Source organism: Phoca vitulina, unplaced genomic scaffold (genome assembly GCF_004348235.1).
Source record: "Phoca vitulina isolate PV1807 unplaced genomic scaffold, GSC_HSeal_1.0 scaffold25, whole genome shotgun sequence".
Classification (NCBI taxonomy): domain Eukaryota; kingdom Metazoa; phylum Chordata; class Mammalia; order Carnivora; family Phocidae; genus Phoca; species Phoca vitulina.
In genome coordinates, this window is record NW_022589728.1 from 13270955 (window position 1) to 13293308 (window position 22354).

At 43.1% G+C, this 22354-nt stretch overlaps 2 protein-coding genes across 2 annotated transcripts in view; one reads left to right on the forward strand and one right to left on the reverse strand.

Moving 5' to 3' along the window:
* Positions 1-3160, forward strand: part of CLVS1 (clavesin 1) — a 176769-nt gene extending 173609 nt beyond the window's left edge. The window contains exon 6 of the mRNA XM_032421680.1: positions 1555-3160. Coding sequence (XP_032277571.1) covers positions 1555-1642 — 88 coding nt within the window. The 3' untranslated portion in view covers positions 1643-3160. The remainder of the gene's footprint in view (positions 1-1554) is intronic.
* A 134-nt stretch (positions 3161-3294) lies between these two features.
* ASPH (aspartate beta-hydroxylase) overlaps positions 3295-22354 on the reverse strand; it is a 181941-nt gene continuing 162881 nt past the window's right edge. The window contains exons 23-25 of the mRNA XM_032421682.1: positions 18169-18260; positions 17681-17814; positions 3295-5530 (exon numbers count right to left, since the gene is read on the reverse strand). Coding sequence (XP_032277573.1) covers positions 5380-5530; positions 17681-17814; positions 18169-18260 — 377 coding nt within the window. The 3' untranslated portion in view covers positions 3295-5379. The remainder of the gene's footprint in view (positions 5531-17680; positions 17815-18168; positions 18261-22354) is intronic.

Here is a 22354-nt window from a genome sequence, read left to right on the forward strand (position 1 = left end):
TTCCCTCCTATAAAACGGAGATCATAATAGCACCACTCCTTAGGGTTGTGAAAACGAAGTAAGTTAATACATGTAAAGAGCTTCCATCGGTACCAGGTGCATACAAAACAAGTATTAGTGTTATTATATACTGTTTCAGGAGTCCTTTCGACCTCCTCCAGTATTAGTAATTTGCCAGAAGGACTCACACGTCCCAGAAAAGCTGTTATACTCAGTTATGGTTTGTTACAGCAAAAGAATACAGATTAAAATCAGCAAAGGAGAAAGGTGCATTGGGTGGAGGGCAGCTGCAGTTGTCCTGACGGAGCTGAATGCCCTCGGCAGTGTGTGACAACACGCACCGGTGTGGCCGACCAGGGAAACTGCCCCCCCCGCCTTGGGGTCCGGGATTTCTGTTGGTAAGGAGGAGTCAGTCACACAGCATGCAGTCTTCAGCTCCTCCTTCCCCACCTGCCCCCACGAGAGGTCAAACTGTCATAGTGTGACCCCACACCCGGACATACAAAAAAGGCGTTCACAATGAATCATGTTGCTGGCATAAACTATATGGCAGGGCCCAAAGTCTCAGGCACACAAAGACATTTTTTCAGGCGGGATACTCCAAGGGTTTGGAAGAGCCAGTCAAGGGACATTTGGAATGTGGAAGGTTTGGGCAACTCAGACTCCCGAGGTAACATTTTACTGCACATTATATATAAATTTTGCTTATTTGAACAATCAAATTCAACCATTTTCCTAAGGCTTGAAATACTTTTTTTTTAGTATGTGAATATTTATTGTTTATCACATGTATATCTCTTGTAACCTTCTCTCTATGAGCTGGAAAATAATTTCAGTTTCAAGCCACGTTGTAAACCCAAAAAAGAAACTGTTATTGTCCAATCGAGAGGACATATCAGAAACTAAAGATCACTACTATCATTGCAATAACAGTGATAATAGAATGCTCCACAAATTTTAACTAAAATTACATGCCAAATGCTTTATGAATATTATTAGTTTTAGGCCTTATCAACAACCGTGGGAGGGAGGTAATGGTTCTCTTTTACAGGTGAGAGAGTAAAGGTCCAGAGTTTTAAGAACTCCCTCGAGGTCCATCAGCCAGTAAAGGGCAGAGTTTGCATTTACTGATCTGATTCCAAACCTCATGGTCTTAACATCATGCATGATAGTTTCCTATGACGATGAGAAACAAAGCCTCTAAAAAGTATTTTGAAACATTAAAAAAAATCCAACAAGATTTATTTGATTTGATCTCACGATCCACAGAATGTTTAGACACCGGGGCAGAGTTGTGGCTAGAACATGTGTTGCTTTTACCAACAGAAGAGATCTCGGCAAAGAAGTTTCTAAGATGCCTCTCCCCACAAATATGTGATGTAGAAGGCAAAAAAGCAAGGAAAAGAGAGATACCAAAAGGAGGAAAATTATATAGTTATTCTGAGTGTTTTGATTAATAAGGGGAACATAAAATCTGAATGTTCTCCAAGATTCCAAAATTGTTGCCACCATGAATTGTCTGTAATTGTATCTTTCTCCTTCCCCTATTATTAGATCTCAGTCTGTGGTAGAAGCTGGGACCCTGAAACATGAGGAGAAGGGAGAGAATGAGAACACTCAGCCACTCCTGGCTCTGGACTGAACCCCGAGTCACCCCATGCTCTCGCAGATCGCCAGCCTTCAGTGGTATCAGCCACCCAGGAAGCACATGAGCAACTGACCCACACAGACACGTGCGTTCCGCTTGACATAAGGCCCTCCACTTCTGCCATCTAGTAATAACTGTCACCAGCCATTGGTCTGAGCAGCCAAAGTTTGAACAAGGACTTGAGAGATGCTTTTTGTTTTTTTTTTTCAGTGAGGGGACTGGAGGTGAAGCAAGGCAGTCATGTAAACATGATTCTTCCTCCCCCATATTTATGGTATTAAATGAATTGAAAAAAAGAAAAACTAAATTTGATGCACACACTGCATTAGTACCAGGATTTTTCTGAGGTACCGCAGAGACCCTCTCCAGGTTTTGTGACTTAAGATTAAGTGCATTTCCAAGTAGACACATGAGAATGAAACTGTGCAGACCCAATTGTCAAGCTCAATGCAGTGCAGAGCCCCAAGACAGTAGTATCTCCAGGAATTTCCATTCTTACTGAATTATTTTCTTTGACCTCATCACCAGCATTGAATTGTTCAGCCCAAGGGCATGTTCTTATAGGTCTGGCTCTTTGCAGAGTTTGCTTATTTTGAGATCCTGCAAGAATGATTTTGACGTCATATCTTTTGTCAGGCTACCAGCTGATTACCATGATCGGACTTTAAACGAAGACACACACAACTTGAAATACGATTATTTCATCTTAATAATGTGACTTCCCACAGGCAACATGAGATTGCGGAGGGGGGGCGGGGCCTCATTGAAAACACTTGTCAGTGATTAATGGCTCCATTCAAATTGCCTCACTTGGGTCACTACAGGCAAGAAAAGTGCTACAAAAGCATTTAACTCCCCCATCCTCCCGCAACCAGCTAAAGGTGTGGAGAAGGGAGCTGGCTGTTGCTGAGAGGGTAGGTACCAATCATGGAGGAAGACCCTTAACTATGGCTAAATATGCAAGTACTGACAATAAGAGAAGATTAGGAATGTGGGATAAAATGCCAAAGATCATTTTATTTCTTTGTCTATTCTCCTTAGAAATGGAGTCCCCAACTATCCATTCAAAGGAAATTAAATAAACAGATAACATAGGATAAGATATCCTTACTTGTGCCACGTTTCCAAAAACGAGTTGTGTGTCTTAAGGCATCTCCTATCCTCCCAGCCATCCACATGACATGGGCATTTATCAGTAGGACCAGTTGGTGCTCAATGTCAAATAAAAAATATTTTAGTTGATAATGGGCAGAAAAATATGATTGTATGTTTTCAGGATTTGGGAGGGTTAGCTAAAAAATTCAGAGAAAAAAGGTGATTTGACTGGCCATAATCACCCTCAGTAGATATTATTACTAATCTTAACCATTTATTACATCTCTTTCTCAATGAATCTAGTGTTTTAATTTTTTTTTCTACTGGCAGAGGAGAATAAGAGAAGTAATTTTTGTATTCCACCCTTGAAATAAAATTGAAATAGAATTAAAAATATTTCTCAACCGATTGTATCATGGTATAAATAAAACCCATTTTGTGTAGACATTTCAAATAACAAAATAGTAACATTGAGATAATTCTACCCATGCAGTCACTGAAACACTTTTCTTATATTCCATGACATAGGGAAGAGAGATAAAGAATTAAAGTGAATTAGAAAATCCATTTTATGACTTGGGTTTATAAAATAGTTGTGGGATCCAAGTATTTAAAATGCTATTGGAGTTGATTATTGCCAACACTTTGCAACAGTAATAATTCTGGCTTTTCAATTGGCAATATTTAGAATCCTACTGTAGTGACCTGATTTTAAATACCATATTATAATTATTAAGTTAAGAGCTAGTTTTTACTCTATGCCATGATTTCATTAAATGAATGTAAGATGATGGTTTAACACTGACAACTTATACTTTAAATTTCTTTATGTGTATGCAATATACATCCAAGAACCAAATTCAGTAAGTGACATGAATGTTATTACATGAGCATTGGATTGTATTGTCCTTTGTCAGTCATTTCTTCTGTTCAATAAATACTGAAGGACACAGCACCTTTTGATTTTTCAAGAGCTTGCTTTTTCTTCGGGACTTTGGTAATTAATTTGGAGACTTTCCTCACATGCTTCTTCATCTATATTAGTGGGATTGTTTTTGGCAAAACAGAAGGGAACAGGACAAATATTTTGCAAACCCTTCTAACTGGAAGCTAATGTCAAGCAAAAAGGGTACCTTTCAATGGTAAAGAACTCTTTTTAAAAGAGATAAAGAAAGCATCCTCCTTTGTCCTTAGATGGAAAGGAAGCACGAGTGTTTTTTTCTACCCCTGAATGAAATCTGGTAACCTCTGTGTCATTTCTTCAGCATTTTTGTTCATATTGGCTTAAAATTCAGGTGCATGAATAGCCTTACATTCATATAGCTAACATTTCTAGTTTGATTGGAAACATGCAATATTTAATACATTAATGCCCTTCTAAATTAATAATTTGATTGTCTTTGGAATAAGTAGGCAAGACCATTTTTTCAACTGTTATTTCTATGCTGTGGATATTATTAAAGCTAAACTATGGATAATAACTGCTACTTCTAAGCTATATTTAAATGGCAGAAGTTTCTCAAGCCAGGGAAATGGAAGAGTCTTCCAAACTCTTTCAAAGAAGAAGGCAATCCTAAACCCAGCACTAAGATTCTGGCATTCTCGGTCTTCTGCTCTGCCATCTTTCATATTTTTACAAAGCTGTGATGGGGATCCACGTAAGGACCTCCTCGCTCACAGGGATCTACAATAGGCAAAGAGACTCTGGATTCCAGCCCTGTCTCAGATGCCAAAGAGGCCAAGGAGCCAGATGTCCTAGCAGCTACCTATCTACCTGACCCTGAGAGAAAATTTTTACTTTGAGAAATGTTACTTTTTTTTTTCACGTTCTAATTCTTGGCATTAAAAGAAATTATAGGTGGCACTTTTATGACTCAAGATAAAATGACTCCATGTCCTGTTTCAGGATGAAAAGCTCCTCTTGGAAAGACAGCATCTCTACCATGTGCATGGCGAGGAGAGACATTAAGACAATGGCTTTCAATGAAGATAAGAAAGCAAACAGTCTCAGTGGGTGGGAAGCAATACGGTTCACAGACATCAGCATAATTACATCTTTCTCCTTTGGATCAGGAAAATAAAATTGCTTCTTTATGAGTGTCTTTTACTAAAAATAATTAAAAGAGGGAAGTCTGAGTTCACGGGCGAAGTCACCATTAAGCAGCTAGAAGTAAAGCATTTACACAGCTTACTATTAAACTCAAGAAAAAAGTAGTGGTACATGATGAAAAACATGGCCTAGCTACCCTAGAAAAATATAATTGCATAGAAAAATTACTGAAGTGATCCATTCACAGTCTCTACATATATTCTCATTGTACACTGATTCACGCCTCTTCTAAGTGGGAAAAATATCTTTGGCTGACAAGGCAGAAGCTCTTATCTCTTCACTGGAAATACGGCATCGGATGGGTGCTGTCGTGGGATGAAGACAGCAGGGGGCTTTCTACGTGAATTGCAGCAAGGCAAAATATTCCATTTAGTGTCTTCTAACCCTAGGAGGAGCCTTAGAATTTTGGGAGCTGCCCGTCAAGGGAATGAAGGGCCCTCAGACTCGGAACCTCTACCCCTACACCCAAGGAGACAGAGCCAGCAAGGCAGCCTCTCTCCAGTGTGTCCCAAGCCTGCATGACATGCTAAATCGCCGGAAGGCTCTGTCTCTGCTGGGGTGTCAGCTCTGGGTGCCACACATCCACAATGAAGATCAGCCGGAAAGACGCAGCGTCCTGCCACACTTCGTGCTCGAAAGAGTCGTCAAAGATGAGCACCTTGCCTTCTTCCCATGTCCTGGAACAGAAAAACATGGATTCAGATGCCTGAGAACCAATCCCTGGCTACGTGCAGAGATGGGCACTTTCACGGTAACCTTTGGGATCTGGCCAGAAAATTGGAACACGAAGCCGAGATGGATTCTTCCCTTGGTGATTAAGAAAGAATTTCGGGATTTTTACCATGAACACAGTTTTCAATACTCAGCCCTAAGAGTGTGCAAAGGGCAGACTGACCTTATCACAGGCCCTGCAATTATTCTTGGCCCAAGCCTAGGTGAGGCTTGTTGAGGCAGGCAAGCAGGCAAAGGCGTGCCCCGGCGGCTCATGCCCACGGTGACGTCCTGGTCAGTGCCTGCATGCTATCCTCCCTGGCCTTTCAGAGACTGGTCTAGACCTGTGGGTAGCACACTTGGGCTCAGGCCTCCCAGTGCCCTGGGGGCTACTTGGCACGGGGCCATCGCATCTCCAGGTGATTTTTCTCAACCCCTTCCATTTGTTGAAGTTCCATTTTATGGAAGAAAGTTCCATTTAATGGAAGGGCAGATTGGGAATGAATTTTGTTTATATTTTTAATGTCATCTGCAGTGCAAGTGGGTTATCCTTGGAATATTTTAAGTCAATGCTGCGAAACATCCTTTAGGGTCTCCAGCATTACTTCGTAAAATATGTGTATAGGAGCTAAGACCTAAACAAGTGCTTGTCTAAATAAAGCAATCAAGAGAGAAATGCGCAGGGGCAATTACACAATGCCTTTCAAATTCAAAGAAAGTTTATTGCTCATGCTAATGTTCTCCTCTTGTTAAAATAGGCATTAATTGCCAATATATTGCATGCTGAGTTCTGTTTTTTAAGATGGAATTTTTACTAGGAAATTTTCTTTAGATATTAAAATTCCACTCAGGCATTTGAACTTTTATGTCACAGATCAGCAAATAATTAAAATTATAGGATAGAAAATGTTAGCTTGATTTCAAGTTACTACATTCTCATAAGGAAGTTTGCCTTAAGAAAAATTATTTGTGTCTTTTTATGCTCATTACTAGGTGATTAATCTATAGTAAATTAGGTAATATTTCCTACTGCAGGGTTTCTCAACCTTGGCACTAGTGACATTTGGGGCCAGATAAATTGCTTTTGGGGGTCATCCTGTGCTCTGTGTATGCTTGGCAGTAATCTCTGGCCTAGAATCTCTAGCCACTAGAAGCCAGTAACACGCACTCTCCACCAGTCATGAGAACCAAACCTGTCTCCAGTCATTGCCAAATGGTGGGGTGGTGATGAGGGGTGAGAGGCAAATTCATCTCAGACATACTGCATTAATCTGACAACAACATTTCTAAGTTATTTAAAGTAAACGATAAAGTAATGAATATTTGCAAGCTAAAAGTTCCTTGGAATTGAGAGTCAACCTCCACTTCAGCTCTCCACCCCCACCTTCCTGCCCCACTTTATGCGCTATCTCACACCCCTAGCCTAATACCTTGCATTCAATAAACATGGGCTGCTTAACTCTTCTGTATGATTCCTCTTAAGAATCAAAGAGTTCTACTGGAGTTCCATCCAAGTGTAAACCAACAACAGAAATATAGAAACACAGGAACAAATGACAAATTCAAAAATATGTATTATTACCATGCAAAAAGCAAACTTGAAAAAAAAGGCAACATTAAGAAGAGAAAAAAAAATGACAAGAAAAAAGAAGTGAAATGACCCACAGCTTATACAGTTTAGTGGTGATTTTCTAGGTCTTAGTGTTGTTGGTGGGACTGTGCAATGTCTATGGGTACCCCAGACAAGTCTAAATATAGGCAAAAGGTAAGGGGGGGTGCTCTCAAGAGGGAAAGGCAGGACCCCCGTGTGCACAGCAGCAATACCCACAGTAGCCGAAGGTGGAAGCGACCCAAGGGTCTACTGACGAACGAATGGGTAAGCAAAATGTGGGATATGCGCACAATGGGATATTATTCAGGCTTACATAAAAAGGAAATCCAGAGAATGCTACAGCATAGACATTGTGACATTTTGCTATGTGAAATAAAGCCCTCATACAAGAACAAATATTGTGTGATTCCACTTACAGGCGGTACCCAGAGTAGTCTAATGCACACAGACAGAAAGAACGATGGCGAGTTGTGGTTTAGTGTGTACGGGGCTTCAGTAAGATGAAGAGTCCCGTGAAAGGGTGGACACTGGCGATGGCAGCATGATGGGATCATATGTAACACCACTGAACTGTATGTACATTTAGAAATAGGATGGTAAATTTTATGTTCTGTGTGTTTCACCACAATTGAAAAGGGGAAAAAAAAGGGAAAGGTAAAGGGGAGCATATGGTCGAAGAGAAAGGGGGAGAGAAACAGCAGAGGGCAATGGAAAAGTTATAGCCCTAAGGGGAAGCAGATTTAAACCTCTTGGCTCTGCCGTTTATTACTATGTGACCTGGGGTGAGTTGCTCGGCATCCATGAGACTTTGTGTCTTTTTTTTTTTTTTAAGATTTTTATTTATTTGACAGACAGAGACAGCAAGAGAGGCAACACAAGCAGGGGGAGTGGGAGAGGGAGAAGCAGGCTCCCCGCCGAGCAGGGAGCCCGATGCGGGGCTCGATCCCAGAACCCTGGGATCATGACCTGAGCCGAAGGCAGTCGCTTAACGACTGAGCCACCCAGGCGCCCCCAAGAGCCTTTGTGTCTTTATCAGCATAGCTGATGTGAGGATTAGCATACGATGGGCACATAGTAGATATTCAATTAACAGTAGAGAACATAAAACAGAGAAGGAAGGAAAACACAGGAAGAAATAGGGAAAAAATAAAAGAGGTGATAATGTATGGACATGGTATAATGCTACCAAAAATAATCTTGGCTTCATGCCCTATGGATTTGCCTTCATTTGAGAAAACTGAAAATCTTGCAAGGGGATGAAATATCAAAAATCTTTCAGAGAATCTGCAATATACACTTGTGCTACAATGACAAGTGGTTCTCAATGTCTTCCGAGTGGCAGAGAATCCAGAATCTACTTAAAATACTGGAAGTAAATCAAAGACCCAAAGAGAAAATTCTAGGTTGTGCAAAATTGTATTTTTCACTAGATTTTGATGGGTGTAAGAAAGCCAAATGCCCTGATGAAACAACTTTTTTTAAAGATTTTATATAATTATGAGAAAGAGAGAGAGAGAGAGAATAGGGGGAGGAGCAGAGGGAGAGGGACAAGCGGACTCTGCGCTGAGCAGGGAGCATGCCGCGGGGCTCAATCTCAGGACCCTGAGATCATGACCTGAGCTGAAACGAAGAGTTGGATGCCTAACCAACTGAGCCACCCAGGTGCCCCTAAACAATTTTTTTAAAATAAAAAATCTAGGAGGTATTCCAAAGAGTTGGATTCCTTTAGGGCCATCAAACTCATGGGGAAGTGTGGCCCATTATCTTCTATTTGCCCTTCCATTTTCTTTCATACATTTTCCCGAAAACAGCAAAGATACCCAATCATTTAATGTAGATTCCTTGTGAATACTTCAAAACTGGTGTCTTTCAATCACTTACGAGAGCTAAAGTGACAAAAAGTGCAGTCCTCATTAGCCTTAAAGTGAAGAACAATAAAACCCCATCCAAGCAACGCGCAGGGCTGAGTGACTGGGGTTAAGTAGAGATAGACGGCTTGCATGGGAAAGAATGAGGTTTTCCACAAAAAAGAAAAAAAAACAGAGCTAAAGAGGTCAAAGGTCTTTAGGTCTCTTCCAAATCACAAAGACTCATCCTTGCAAGGCCAAGAAACAGTTTTCAGGCCACTTGCTTTGTGAGCAAAGCTCCACCACATATGATTAAGTTACACTCAAAGTATGACATGAAAAGTGCCCTCTGGAGAAAAGGTTTTTCAGAGTTGCCTTTGAGCTTCCTGATGGCGCCCCCACAGCCTTTCTCTGAGGATTCAGAAAAGCAGGACCGGAGAAGGGATGTTGCACCTTCTCCCCAGAGGGCGAGCTCCTCTGGCCTTTAGAATTTCTTACCATTACGAGAAGAATGCCTCTACCTGGTTTGCAAAAGATACAAGAATATCTGGCCGAAGATAAAGTGACATCATGTGATTTCTCAATTTCTTAAGTTGTAATTAATGATCCAGATATAATGGTGGTGGTACATACCTGAACCAGAACTGTGTCGCCAAATTATCATCAACATTAGTAATGCTACTAGGGGCTTACGGAGTCTTCCACCTAAAAACTTTATTGATCCTATCTCAGGGATCTTCACTAAAATGTTCTGAGGTAGGCAAGAGATGAGGTTCTAACTGTCCAGCAAAGGAGTCACATGAAAGCAAGTTCGGATGTCTGCAGTGATATGTGATTCTGTGATTCTGTCGCTAGCTGTGCTTCATCAGAGCCCAAACTGTGGCTCAAGGTCACGGGACTAGGGGATAGTCTGAGTGCTGGCTGGCTGCCCTGGTGAGGTGGCCTGTGACGCACTGAACAGGCTGAGTGGGATTCAGAAAAGGCTCAAAGAGCTCAGGAAGGAGGCTACTTAACACAGTGCTTATTAATTCTGATCTACTGAAATCTCTCAGTTGTGACTGCATTAGAAATCCTGGCACATACTAGAATTGAAATGTAAAACTCTTCTCTCTCTCTACCTAATACATGCAGACAGAAACACACACGCGCACACACACACACACTCTCTCTCTCTCTTTACTTGTCTATCTGGACAAAGCACTTTTCTGGACTCTACGACATCTGCGTTCTTGTTCTGACAGCTGCGATTAGCCGTGTGATAAAGCACTTCACGTAAGGGCCTCGGTTTCCCCATTTGTGCAATGACAGAGGTGGAGAAGATGGCGTCTGAGGCTCCTTTCAGCACTAAAAGTCTCTTCATTCTCTGAGCTAAGCTATAGGTTAGGGCTTCAGTCTTCATATTACATTTCACAGGATATACTCAACAAGCTTTCACCTGAGAAATGGGTACAGTATTTGCTATTTTATTTAATGTCAAAGTATGAATTCCAATAAAAGATGGCTAACTTCACAAAAAAGCCCTCTTCCCAACAGACTGTATGTAATATGCACCCCTGGCGTATCTCCCAGCCCCTCATGGAAGAGCCCCCGCCTGGCTGCCATGGGGCTTCCCTCCTCCCCACAGAGGCCTGGGGATTCCAGGTTATGTCCTCCTGCGCACCCCGCTGCTGCCTCTCTGGAAGCTCTGGGCTTCCTCTTCTGGGTCCCAGGTCAATCAGTACCAGAAGGCTCTGGAACATAGCTGAGAAAGCCAAAAGAGGACAAAGAAAGAGAAAAGGCAGGAGAAAACTCCTAAGGCCTCAGGTGGGATGCATTGCCCACTCCCCACGTACCTCTAGTTCCAGGGTGGGGGCACAGGGAGGAAAAGGAGAAATGCAGGAGTGAGGGGTGGAGCGATCAGTTGTGCTCCTGCCGATCCTCCTTTCTCTAGCATCCCTCCTGGCCCCATGCCTATCAAATCACAGTCTCCAACTGTATCTGTACCATCCATCCCTCTACCAGCTTGGGCCCCGCACACCCTTGGCTTCCTATCTTGTCCCCTAACTCCTTAGAGCCCCACCTCCTCCCTGCCAGAGTGCGCACTCCAGGTTACACAAGCCACCTCCGACGGTGGAGGAGTGCTTGGTCTCACTCCCTGGAATGTAAGGGACAAAAGTCCCCATTTTTGCAGCAATCAGACAAGAGGACAGTAAACGATCAAGTACATTGAGTGCATTCGCCACATAGTACTCTGTAAATACAGTTCCGAGGGCATCCCTATGGATTGCTTTAAAACTCAAAACCATAGGAAGATATGCTTTGATTCTTTTCCCATCTTACAGATGAGGAAATTAAGGCTCAGATTATGCAAGTTGTCTAAAGATGGCGAGGTAAAAGCTTCAGAGGGCTGGCCCAGGAACCGCCACATCATTTAATATTGCCGTAGCAAAATGGATTCCAACATTCCAATTCCTCAACAATCAGTTCAACAAACAAAATGTTTGCACACAGTTCATATTTCATGTGGGAACCGCCATTCCCTGTGGAGGTGTCACTGGGTATGTGTGTGGACAAATCCCATCAACACACTGTGCCAACCAGAACAGGGACTAAGAGACTCTACTGATATTTTTAATTCACCAAGTTGCTCAAGGAAAGGAAGAAAGAGGGCAAATGTTACCTATTCAGTAACAAACCTTTGGGAAAGCTATCTAGTTAAAAAAACCATTTTCAACCTGCAACCCCAGATGGGGACTTGAATGGTGACTTGTGGATGAGGTCACATTGCGGTTGGGATGGAAGATGGTTACATTTTGTGAAACAGAAGAGCTAAGATCCCGGGGAAAATTTTAAAACTTTATCTGCTCGGACGCTTTATAAAAACCAAACAAATGCTGCCTATGAACGATTCGTGGTGGCTCGAAAAAATTAAGTCTCTCTCTCTCTCTTACTGTTAATATTTTAGTGGGCCTTCCATAGGATCTTCCTAATTAGAAACTTGAGAGATTAATGAAAAAAATACGTTATCAACTACTTGAAGTATGTTACGGTAGAGGGCCATTGTTTCTACAGCAACAGAGAGAGGAATTAAATGACTTATTGCCAATTTATTTCTTCAGCGCGATGCTGACACACACTTTCCTGGTGTGTATTGGTCTTGTCCAGTATTTCCGGCTGGCCACTTGCAGGCAATAATGCTGAAGTCTCCAGGAGCCACGCAGAGACTCTTCTTCCCTGCAGCCTGCTTCTAGCATGTCCTGGAGGCCCTCTGGGAGACTCAGGAGAAAAAATTTCTGTCTGAGATCATCCAAAGCTCAAACAACTTGGCCATGCCATGAGGATAAAAATTAGTTGCCGCTTGCCAGTGGCATGTTTATCCACTGACTCAAGTTCATTCAGCTTTGGATCAAGATCATAAATGAGCTCATTTGACAGACCACAAAGCGTGGCCTGTCAGGGGTGACACAAATGGCCCCAAACAGAAGCTCTCCAGCTGCTTTCTCTACTTGATACCTTGTTGTCTGGACATGAAAACCAGCACTCACCGTGACCACCTTTTAAGTATAGGATGATCTTAATTTTGTCACCACCATCACCAAAACCCCCAAAGCCCAGAAACCTATACAGAATGAGGCTATGGGGTTGAGGCTACACAGACTTTCAAGCCGGACGGCCTGGCACCAAACCTTGGTTCCAGTATTGTACTGGGTTGAATGGTGACCTCCCCCCAAAAAGTATGTCCACCTGGAAACTGTGAATGTATCCTTATTTGGAAAAAGTGTCTTTAGAGTTGTAATGAAGTTAAAGATCCTGAGATGAGACCACCCTGAATTAGGCTGGGCTCTAAATCCAATGATAAGTACCTTTATGAAAGAGAAGGGGAGGGGTGCCCATGTGGCTCGGTCAGTTGGGAATCCGACTCTTGATTTCAGCTCAGGTCATGATCTCAGGGTCATGGGATCACGCCCTGCGTCAGGCTCAGCAGGGAGTCTGCTTGAGGTTCTCTCTCTCCTTCTTCCTCTGCCCCTCCCCCCTCCCTCAAATAAATAAAATCTTTAAAATCTTTAAAAGACAGAGAGAGAAGGGGAGAAGACACAGGGGGGAAGGTGATGTGCTGGCAGAGACGGAGACTGGAGCGATGTCTACAAACCAAGAAACACCAAAGATGGCCGGCAGCTACCAGAAGCCAGGAGAGAGGCAGGGCACGGATTCTCCCTCAGAACCTCTGGAAGAAACCAACCCTCCTGATAGCTGACTTCAGACTTCCGGACTCCAGAACTATGAGAGAATGCATTTCTGTTGTTTTAAGTCACCCAGGTTGCAGCAATTTGGTACGGCAGCCGTAGGAAACTCACATAAACATCAGCGCTTACTAAGCTGAGTGACCCTCAGCTTAGTAAGTTACTTGGCGTCTTTATGCCTCAGTCTCCCCAGCTGTAAAACAGAAATTTTAATAACCCCTTAGGACTGTTGTGAGGACTGATAAATTAATGGCATCCTCAGAGCTGCTTTGCACAGCAAGCACGCTATTTATCATTCCTGTGTTCCTCGTCACGAATATACACAGGCAGGTATTGAGAAGCATCTGGGCAATATCTCTGAGTATCAAGATCAAAAAAATACTTTTTTCTGTTGTGCTTCTCTGTGTTTTACAAATTATGTACAAGGAATGTGCATTATGCATCAGTTTTATAGTCAGAGGGCATTTATGAATTTTAAATGATTTTACTTATCCTGATAAAAGGCTGCCTCTCTGCAAGCTCATCTTCAGATAAAAATTGCTGTGCTACGTTTCGCAGGGATGGAATATTTAAACAACACGCACGTTAGCAGGAGAAGTAGCCCTGGAGAAACAGCGATGTGATTATTAATACCTGAGAACTCCAGTGCACAAATTGTTACGAGTAAACTACTCCTTTGGAAGTTGAGAGGCTCTGAAAATTGCTTCCTGTTGCCTAGCACAAGGAAGCCTGATTTCTTGGTATATGTGTTTCTCTTTCCACACTAATAGTATTTCTACAAATACCAGCATGAAACTTCCAGGTTTCCTATTACAGTCTTTCTGTCTTCCCAGTTTAGGAACCACCTGCCTCCTCTTCAGATACCTAGCTTTTCACTGTAAGCATTACACAGTTCTTTAACGGACCCATGTCTCTTTGGAAAAACACTATTTTTGTAATGAAGTACTTCACCTGACCCAATCACCCCTGACTGAAGGCTTACTGAGGATGAGAATGTAACACAATATACAGTACAAGAGAAGGGACACAGAGAAGAGTGTTGACCAGCCATCATGATGAGGTGGAAAGGCACTGATGCCTATGGGCTCTCCAGGGCCGAGAGAACCAGAAGCTTTTCATCCTCGGCAAAACTGCCATCCTGGCCCAACCCTTGGTAGGTGGGTGCAAAGGTCTTTTTAATAAACACTGAAAAATACACCACCTGCAAGTTATTGTTATCAACAGGAACTTCCTGTCACGTGGAGTAGGTTATATTTTAGCACAGGGGAAACGGAGGGTTTGCTGACTTAACCTTCTTGCTCAAGCTCACCTTCCACTGAGTGCAGGACTGGGGCTACTTCAGGTAGGTGAAGACAGTTCACTTAATCACGCTTTTGACTTGAGGGGAGGGGTTGGCAGTCCCCTCCTTCGTCAAGCATGGTCACCGGGTGTTTGCTGGGAGCCTGGGGGGGGGGGGCGACGCACTGCACCCGTGCTCCGGGACACCTCTCCCGGCGTCACTTTCGCAGTGAGAGCCCCGCTTGGCTTCTTGTTTAAGCCTCTGGCACTGTCCACCCGCTCCCCTTCCTCGCTGCCATATTCGTCCCTTCAGCCTGGGTTCCTCATTGCCTCAGGGCCTCTGATGACTAGGATCAGTGCATGCCTGTCCTTCTCTCTACCGATTCCTCAGCGGACTTTTTTGTCTAGTGATTTTTCCCAAAGTATCTATAAGCAGGACAGATTGGAAATTTAAAAAAAAATAAATAGAAAGGAGGAGGGAGGGAGGGAGGGAGGGAAGGAGAGACAGAGACAGAGACAGAGATAACAACCAACAAGTTTATAACCATAAGGCAGTACTCAAGAAACAGGCCTGGTGCTCTTGCTGTCTTCACTGCCCGTGGTTATTTGGTCTTGTTCCCCAGCATTCTCTTTGTATTCCCGGGGTCCCCCACCGTGTCCTCAGCCCTCTTCCCTTTGGTGGAAACGCTGCAGACCCAAACAGAGTTCCCAAAGGCTTGACAAAATCCATTCCATCTCGGGAGGAACCTCTCCCTGTTCAGCTATCTCTGATTCTCGTCCTGGTCCCACCAACTCTGCCCCCTGCGGCCCCATCTCCTTGTTGGTTCCTTGTCTTTCTGCCTTCTAAGTGTGGATGTGTTTTACGGAGTCTCAAGCTTCCTCCAGAACCTCCTGCTAAGTCTGCCCCTTGAACCTTCATGTCTAGACTTGATTTCTCTCCTGAGCTCCAGGCATCTATATCTAGCCGCATCCTGGATATTTCCACAACTGTGTTCCAATAGCAACTTAAATAAAAAATATACAAACACGGAACTCATTATCCATTTCCCTGAACTTGCCTCACACCTCCCAAGATCTCAGTGTTTGCTAAAGCATCAACAGCCTCCCACTGACCAAAATGGATACTGCCAAGTCACCTTAAACTTCCCCTCCCTTGCACCACACTTGGATTCACTTGAGTCAATCTTCATGTCTCCTTCAGTAACCTGCTTTGTTCCTCTCCCTTTGTTTCCAGCATCCCGAGTCCAGCTCTTCTTGGGTGGGCTGCTCTGACAGGCTGTTACCTGTTTTTCCTGTCCTCCCCCACAGCTTTTCCCCATGGCTTCCAGAATATCTTCCTGACAAAGCTCTGATCCCACTCGCTGGTATTCAAAGCCTTGTACGATTGGGCTTCTATTCCATTCTTTCATTTTCCAACCTTTATTCTATATGTGCTGTCAAAGTTTTTAGACAAGGGGGTGGCTCTAATGTCTTGGAGGGCTACGTAAGCAAACCAAAGCCTAAGCCAGAGTCAATGCACCTGAATCTGAGAAAGTGAAGGTGAAGAGCAACCAATCACAAATAGCCAACTGGGTTTCCCCAAACAAGGCAGCCACTTGCACTATAGCCAGTCAAATACTGGCTTTGCTTCGCTTCAGCATCTTCTCTTCGGAAACCCTGCCCCCACCTCGTGTCCTGGCACGCTCCTAACCACCTTTGGTTTGACACTATCTGACGTGCATCGGTGTACGCTCAAAAAAACTCTTGAAAATTTTAATGTGCATCGGTTTACCTACATGACATATCCTACACTCTTGGTTGTGGAAATCACTCCATACTCTTCACATGTGCCCTATAATTTCTGGCTTCAGTGCCCTTGCAGATCCTGTCCTTTCAGCCGGCAATGCCCCTTTTCTCCCAGCTTTGGATTTCCAAACCTTCCTGTCTTTAAAAATCACCACTGTCAAGATTCTCAAACCCCAGCAGCAAATGAGCTACTTGCCCACCGACCCATCTGTAGCATTTTTATCTCTACCTCTCTTACGACTCACAACATCTGAGCCTGTGCTACGTCCCCGATTAGGCACGTCTGGCAGGGGAAGGCCCCCATCGGATTCAACTTTGAATCTTTGTGCTGCTGTACCATCCATGTCCAGGGTGGGCAGGTCTCTGCCAATAACCAAACGAATGACTCTGTGTACTCAGGAACAGCCCTCTCCATCAGACCTCTACTGAGGACCATGACAAGTGCCTAAGAAGACAACAACTTGGTTTCTGCCCTTCAGCGGCTTATAGCTCATAGAGATTAGGCTAACATATGCTAATTGATAAAAAGCAATGGAAGATAAAGAATAGGATTACTGAGAACACGCACTATATACATTCTATTAAGTCAGAAAAGAGGCTCCTTTTTATGAAATGACATTGGATCTTAGTAATAGGTTTATTTTGGATGGGTGAAAAGAAGGGCCTTCTGGGTGGAGGGAGTAATCGGATTAGGACAGCCAAAGGCATGGGGAGAAGGTCCTCACATTCACCATGTCCCACTCCCGCTAGGATGTGGGCTCAGTGCCGTGAATGCATTTTTTCATTTAATCCTCTAACAATCCTACAAAGCAGACGGCGTCAGTTCCAATTTTATAAGTAAGGGGGCTGAGGCTTGAGGGGATTAAGGGACTGGCCGAGGTTACACAGGATTAGGTGGCAGAGCTGGGGTTTGAAAAAGGCAGTCTGCTTCTGTTGCACCACGCTGCCTCCTCCAGAGCAAAACACAGAACTATCACTGGGTATTTTCTCCAGGAAGGGGGACTCTTTGCCCTGATGAATCACTCAAGTCATAGAGCAAGAAGCACAATGTGTAATATGTGTAGGGCTCGGTACAACACAGGCGACTCTGAATGCAAGTCTGTCCATCTAGAAAGAAAATTGAGAAGGCTCTTCAATGAGATGAGAGTAGTGTGGGGAGAAATGATTAGGGAGGGCATCCCTAGAATGGAGGGGTGTCTCCAGACTGGTAGACAGAACAAAGAAGGGACACAGGCTTGAGTATGGATTAGTATCACCCGTCCCAGCCTACTTCCATTACAAAGGAAGAGAAATAACCCAACTGAACATAGATTGGTTGTAATGAACACCCATCCTCAGAGGTGGTAAGAGACACAATGATGGCAGGAGACATACTTGGTCTCGTTGGCACATCGGATCTTGCAGCCTTCCTTGGGAATCACCAAGCCCAGGTGCATTCGGAGCCTGCAGTTGGTGGGCCCCGTGTGTGGCCACACGTGAGTTCCTGGGTGCATGATGGAATATTTGATCTGCGCAGAAAATATAACAAACTGGTCATCCATTTATCGCGGGGTGGAGGAAGTGCTAAATTAAAGTTACAGGATAAAACTATGTCAATTTGAATTTGAACCTTTGTAAGGCTTAGAATTTATATTCTCGTCTTATTTCTTTGATAAGGACTCTCATTTTCCACCAAGCGATAAACACTGAACACTTCCCGCCCTCAATTCTGACATCAACCACATGAAATTATGTTTCATTAAAGAGAGAGTGAAAAAAGACGCCTTCATTGGACCAAATAACCGTTTCTTTATAAAGGTCAGCACTCCCTTATTCCTAATAACGAACTGTGTTCTTCCCATCATTGAAGACATGCTTGGTACCTGTCCTCTTCTGCATCCTGTTGTCTCAGGAAATTTATCTAGTAAAGAACAGGTTTTAGGAGCTCCTTTACAGGCATTTTCATTTTTTCTTCCTAGAACGAGACATGATAAAATCATTGTTAGAAACAAATCACAGTAAAACTTGAACTCATCCCGTTTTGACCAGACACAATCTGTATTATCATCCTCACTAGGAATGAGAAAGCTAAGCAAACACAAGAAGACAAAGTATAACAGACAGTGACTGGCAAAGACCAGAAGTCTCTACTCACTATTGGACTATTTGACTAAGGCTGTCTAATGGACAGGGTGAGTGTTGAATACTTATTCTTCTCCCCGTGACAGGTAGAATAATGCCCCCCGCCCCCAAGGTGTCCATGTTGCAAGCAGGAGCCTGTGAATAGGTTATGCTATATGGCAAGGGGAAATAGAGGCTGCAGATGACATTGAGATTTCTAACCAGCTGACCTGAAAACAAAGAGATTATCCTGGATTAACTGGATGGGCCCCATGTAATCAGAGTCTTTCAACATGGAAGAGGGAGGCAAAACAGAGTGATAGAATGAGACAGACTTGACCGGCCATTGCTGGCTTTGAAGATGGAAAGCAACTGCAAGCCAAGGAATGTGGGCAGATTCCAGAAGCTGGAACCTCCAGATGAAATAGATCCCTGAGGACACTCTGATTTAAGCTCAATGAGACTGCTATAGACTTCTGACCTCCAGAACTGTAAAGATAATACATTTGTGTCATTTTAAAGCCACTAAGTTTGTGGTAATTTATTAGAGCAGTCATAGCAGACTCCCGAAGGAAAAAAAAGTTTCTATTTCAAACCTAAAAATGCATTTCTAGGACTATATCAAAGAGTCACCTCAACATTTTTAACTGGAATTTAATGTATTTTTCATTGTACAGATCATACTTTATCTGTTGATAAAGTATAGGATTTAAATGAAAAGGGGAAGAAGTATCTGAGAGATGATGCTTTCTATGAGTGACTGTTTTGGGAACACAGATTTTGGGGCATCGTCTTAAACATCCTGGACTATGCAAATTTCTTCACCATCAGTAGAATAACTGTGTCTTAGGGAAGACATGCTCAGAAATGTACATAGCATTATTTGCTCTTATGTAGGAGTAAAATAATGGATTTTTTAAAAGATAGAAAAATTTTAATTCCCTATTCAAGAGTCTTACAAGGGGCTGCTACCTCCAAAGCTGAGTTTAATTTTATTTAGTAAATGTTAGTTGTGTCCTAAGATAATCATACACTGAGAATAAAATGAGAGTTACAAGGAATGCAACTTAAAGGTATTCTCCTCAAACGGACCTTAATATTTTAGTAAACAACCTCTACAGGTATATTAGCTTTTCCTAAGTAATCTCTTTGCCCCTTGAGTAAAACGTTAGTTGCTGTTCTTAGTGATTAATGGAGTATCCCAAGTGAGCTGAATGATAAATGCCAGTTTGATAATGATAAATGCCAAATAGATCCTGTATATGTCATCACAAAGCATTTTTAAGCCCAGCTTCCCATGCCTTCCCTTATGCAGCATCTGGGGATGGCTTGGCAGGAGTCCCCAATTCTGGGGTCTGGGCTGTGCAGGCAGCAGTTACGGGAAGCCTGGAGGCTTGAGGAGGAACCAGAAGTGGCTGGACTTCCCACAGGCACAGCTGACATGTGCTCCTGAGAGAACAGGTGTGTTGTACCTTAATGAATGGGTAACCTAAGGGGCTGGGTGTCACTAGGACTGCTACTTGGTCAGGACTAAATTAGAGAGAGAACCTCTAGCCATTTAGACACATAAATCTTTTCTAGTCTTGTAAACACATATTCTCTATAGGGGGAAAAGCTGTGTAGTAGATGCTTGACATTCGTGGATTACCACAGGTAGCTTTAAGGTTTTGCACGTGACGGCAAGGATTTAGGAACACAACAACGGGGGCCCAGTCGGTTAAGTGTCTGGTTTTGGCTCAGGTCATGATCTCGGGGTCCTGGGACTGAGCCTTGCGTCAGGCTCGCTGCGGGGAGTCTGCTTCTCCCTCTGCCCTTCCCCCAACTTGTGCTCACGCGTGTGCTCTCTCTCTCTCAAAAATGAATAAAAAAATTTTTTTGAAAAGAAAATAACCCAAGACCTTTAAAAATCCCAACTCCATGAATATTTCTTATAAGTGTATTCACATGTAAATGAAGTATCCAATTGATTCTTCCAAATCTGCATTGACAGAACTTCTTCTACGGCCATCTTCCCCAAGAAACAGTCGATCACTTCTTGAGAGTTACTTTAAACTCGGTGAAAAATAATAAAACAACCATAAAGCCACCCTGAATTCAGCTGCTGGACAGTTTCCTCCTCAGCTGAGAATTTGCTCCTCACAGCTGCTTTCTACTCCATGATGTGACAAAATGATAAATTATGCTTTAAAGCCCAGGTTTGGGAGACCAACAATCCCAGGTTGGAGGCCTGGCTGCACCACTTGTTAGTTATGTGATTCGAACGTGTTTTTGAATCTCTGCACCGCAGATCCTCATCTGAAAAAGGACAATGAAATTAGGGCCTCAAGTAGAGGGTTGTTACTGGGATCAGTGAGTACTCTCAAAAGATCTGACAATTATCCAGTAGGTGATAATGGTACTACTTTATTACAAAATGATCATATGTTATATAATAATAACAGTAATGGAGGGGTGGTGGTCTTAGGTCATGGTTAAGAACATGGAGTCCGGCTCCAGTTTGGCTGGGATTCCTGCTGTGCCACTAACTGTGCGACCTCTCTGTGCGTTGGTTCCTCTTCTCTAAAATACAACACTCATAGCACCTCCCTCACCAGATGCTGTAGGCATCAGATGAGTCCTTTTAAGTATGTCAAGTGGTTCCTGGCCCACAGTGAGTACCATGGAACTGTGTTGCATTCCTTTTTTTAAAAAAATATTTTATTTATTTATTGAGAGAGAGAGTGAGTGAGAGAGAGCACAAGCCGGGGAGGGGCAGAGGGAGAAGCAGACTCTCCACTGAGCAGGGAGCCTGACACGGGGCTTGATCCCAGGACCCGGAGATCATGACCTTAGCTGAAGGTAGACGCTTAACTGACTGAGCCCACCCAGGTGCCCTTAAAGGTCTTGGGTTGTATCTTTTTTAGTTTCAAGGCTCTGCTGGGAAAACAGGGTCATCTTGCATGACAATTCTGATCAATCGACAGTGGCTACCTAGAACACTGTTGAGAAGGATTCAGAGGTTCAGCTTGAGCTCATCCAGAAAGGCTACTGAGATTGGTTAGCACCATCCTTTATGGGCTCTGGAAGAAAGAAGGACTGCATCTGTATGGCATATTGGCTAACTATGTATTTTAGTGTTCACTGTTGGTGATAATTAATAAACTTGAGCAGAATAGATAATCCGTAACATTCACTTAGCAATTTGAAAACATATTTGTAGGGAAAAACTATCATTTACCTGTGTGGATTCTTTTTTCTCCAACTCAAAAAAGTTGACCATTTAAAAAGGAATAAATATTCTTCAGTCCTGATTATGTGACTGGGAGACCCACCATGATTCCCACTACCATTTGGAGAAAAATGAAACTTCCAGCCACAGCTTTTAAGGCCTTCAGCTCTCTGGCAGCATCCTTTCCTAACTAGGACTACACAACCTCTACGTAACTACATCAGATATTCATCAGCCTCTTTGGCCAGACCTGAGCTCTTAGCGTGGCTAAGAAACTGTCATGCTGCCTCTCTTCCTCACTCTTCCCCGCAGCCCCTCTTGCCACAGGATTCCCTCTGCAGTTTCTGAGCCACAGCACCTGAGAGAGCATCTGCCGTCAGGGATCCCATCCCTGCTTCTATGCAAGCTATGGTACTAGTTGTCTTCAAAATTCTTTAAACTATGGATTTGCTTCCAGAAGACAGTTACTGGATTCCTCCCAGAAGCCTGGAACCACCAACAGAAGGCCACAAAGAACTTTAATGAAACTTCCTAAAAGAGAAACTATGTGACTTCTATTCTCTTATGACTAAAAAAATTAGAAATTAATTTCTATTTAATTAACTGCAACTAACTGGAAAACATAAGCTTATGATAGCCCCCACCTGAAATACACACACAGCTCAATCATTTTGAGTCAAAATGGAAATCAAGATAGAAATGCAGTCGTTTCCTGGAAATAATACAAATGAAAATATCAT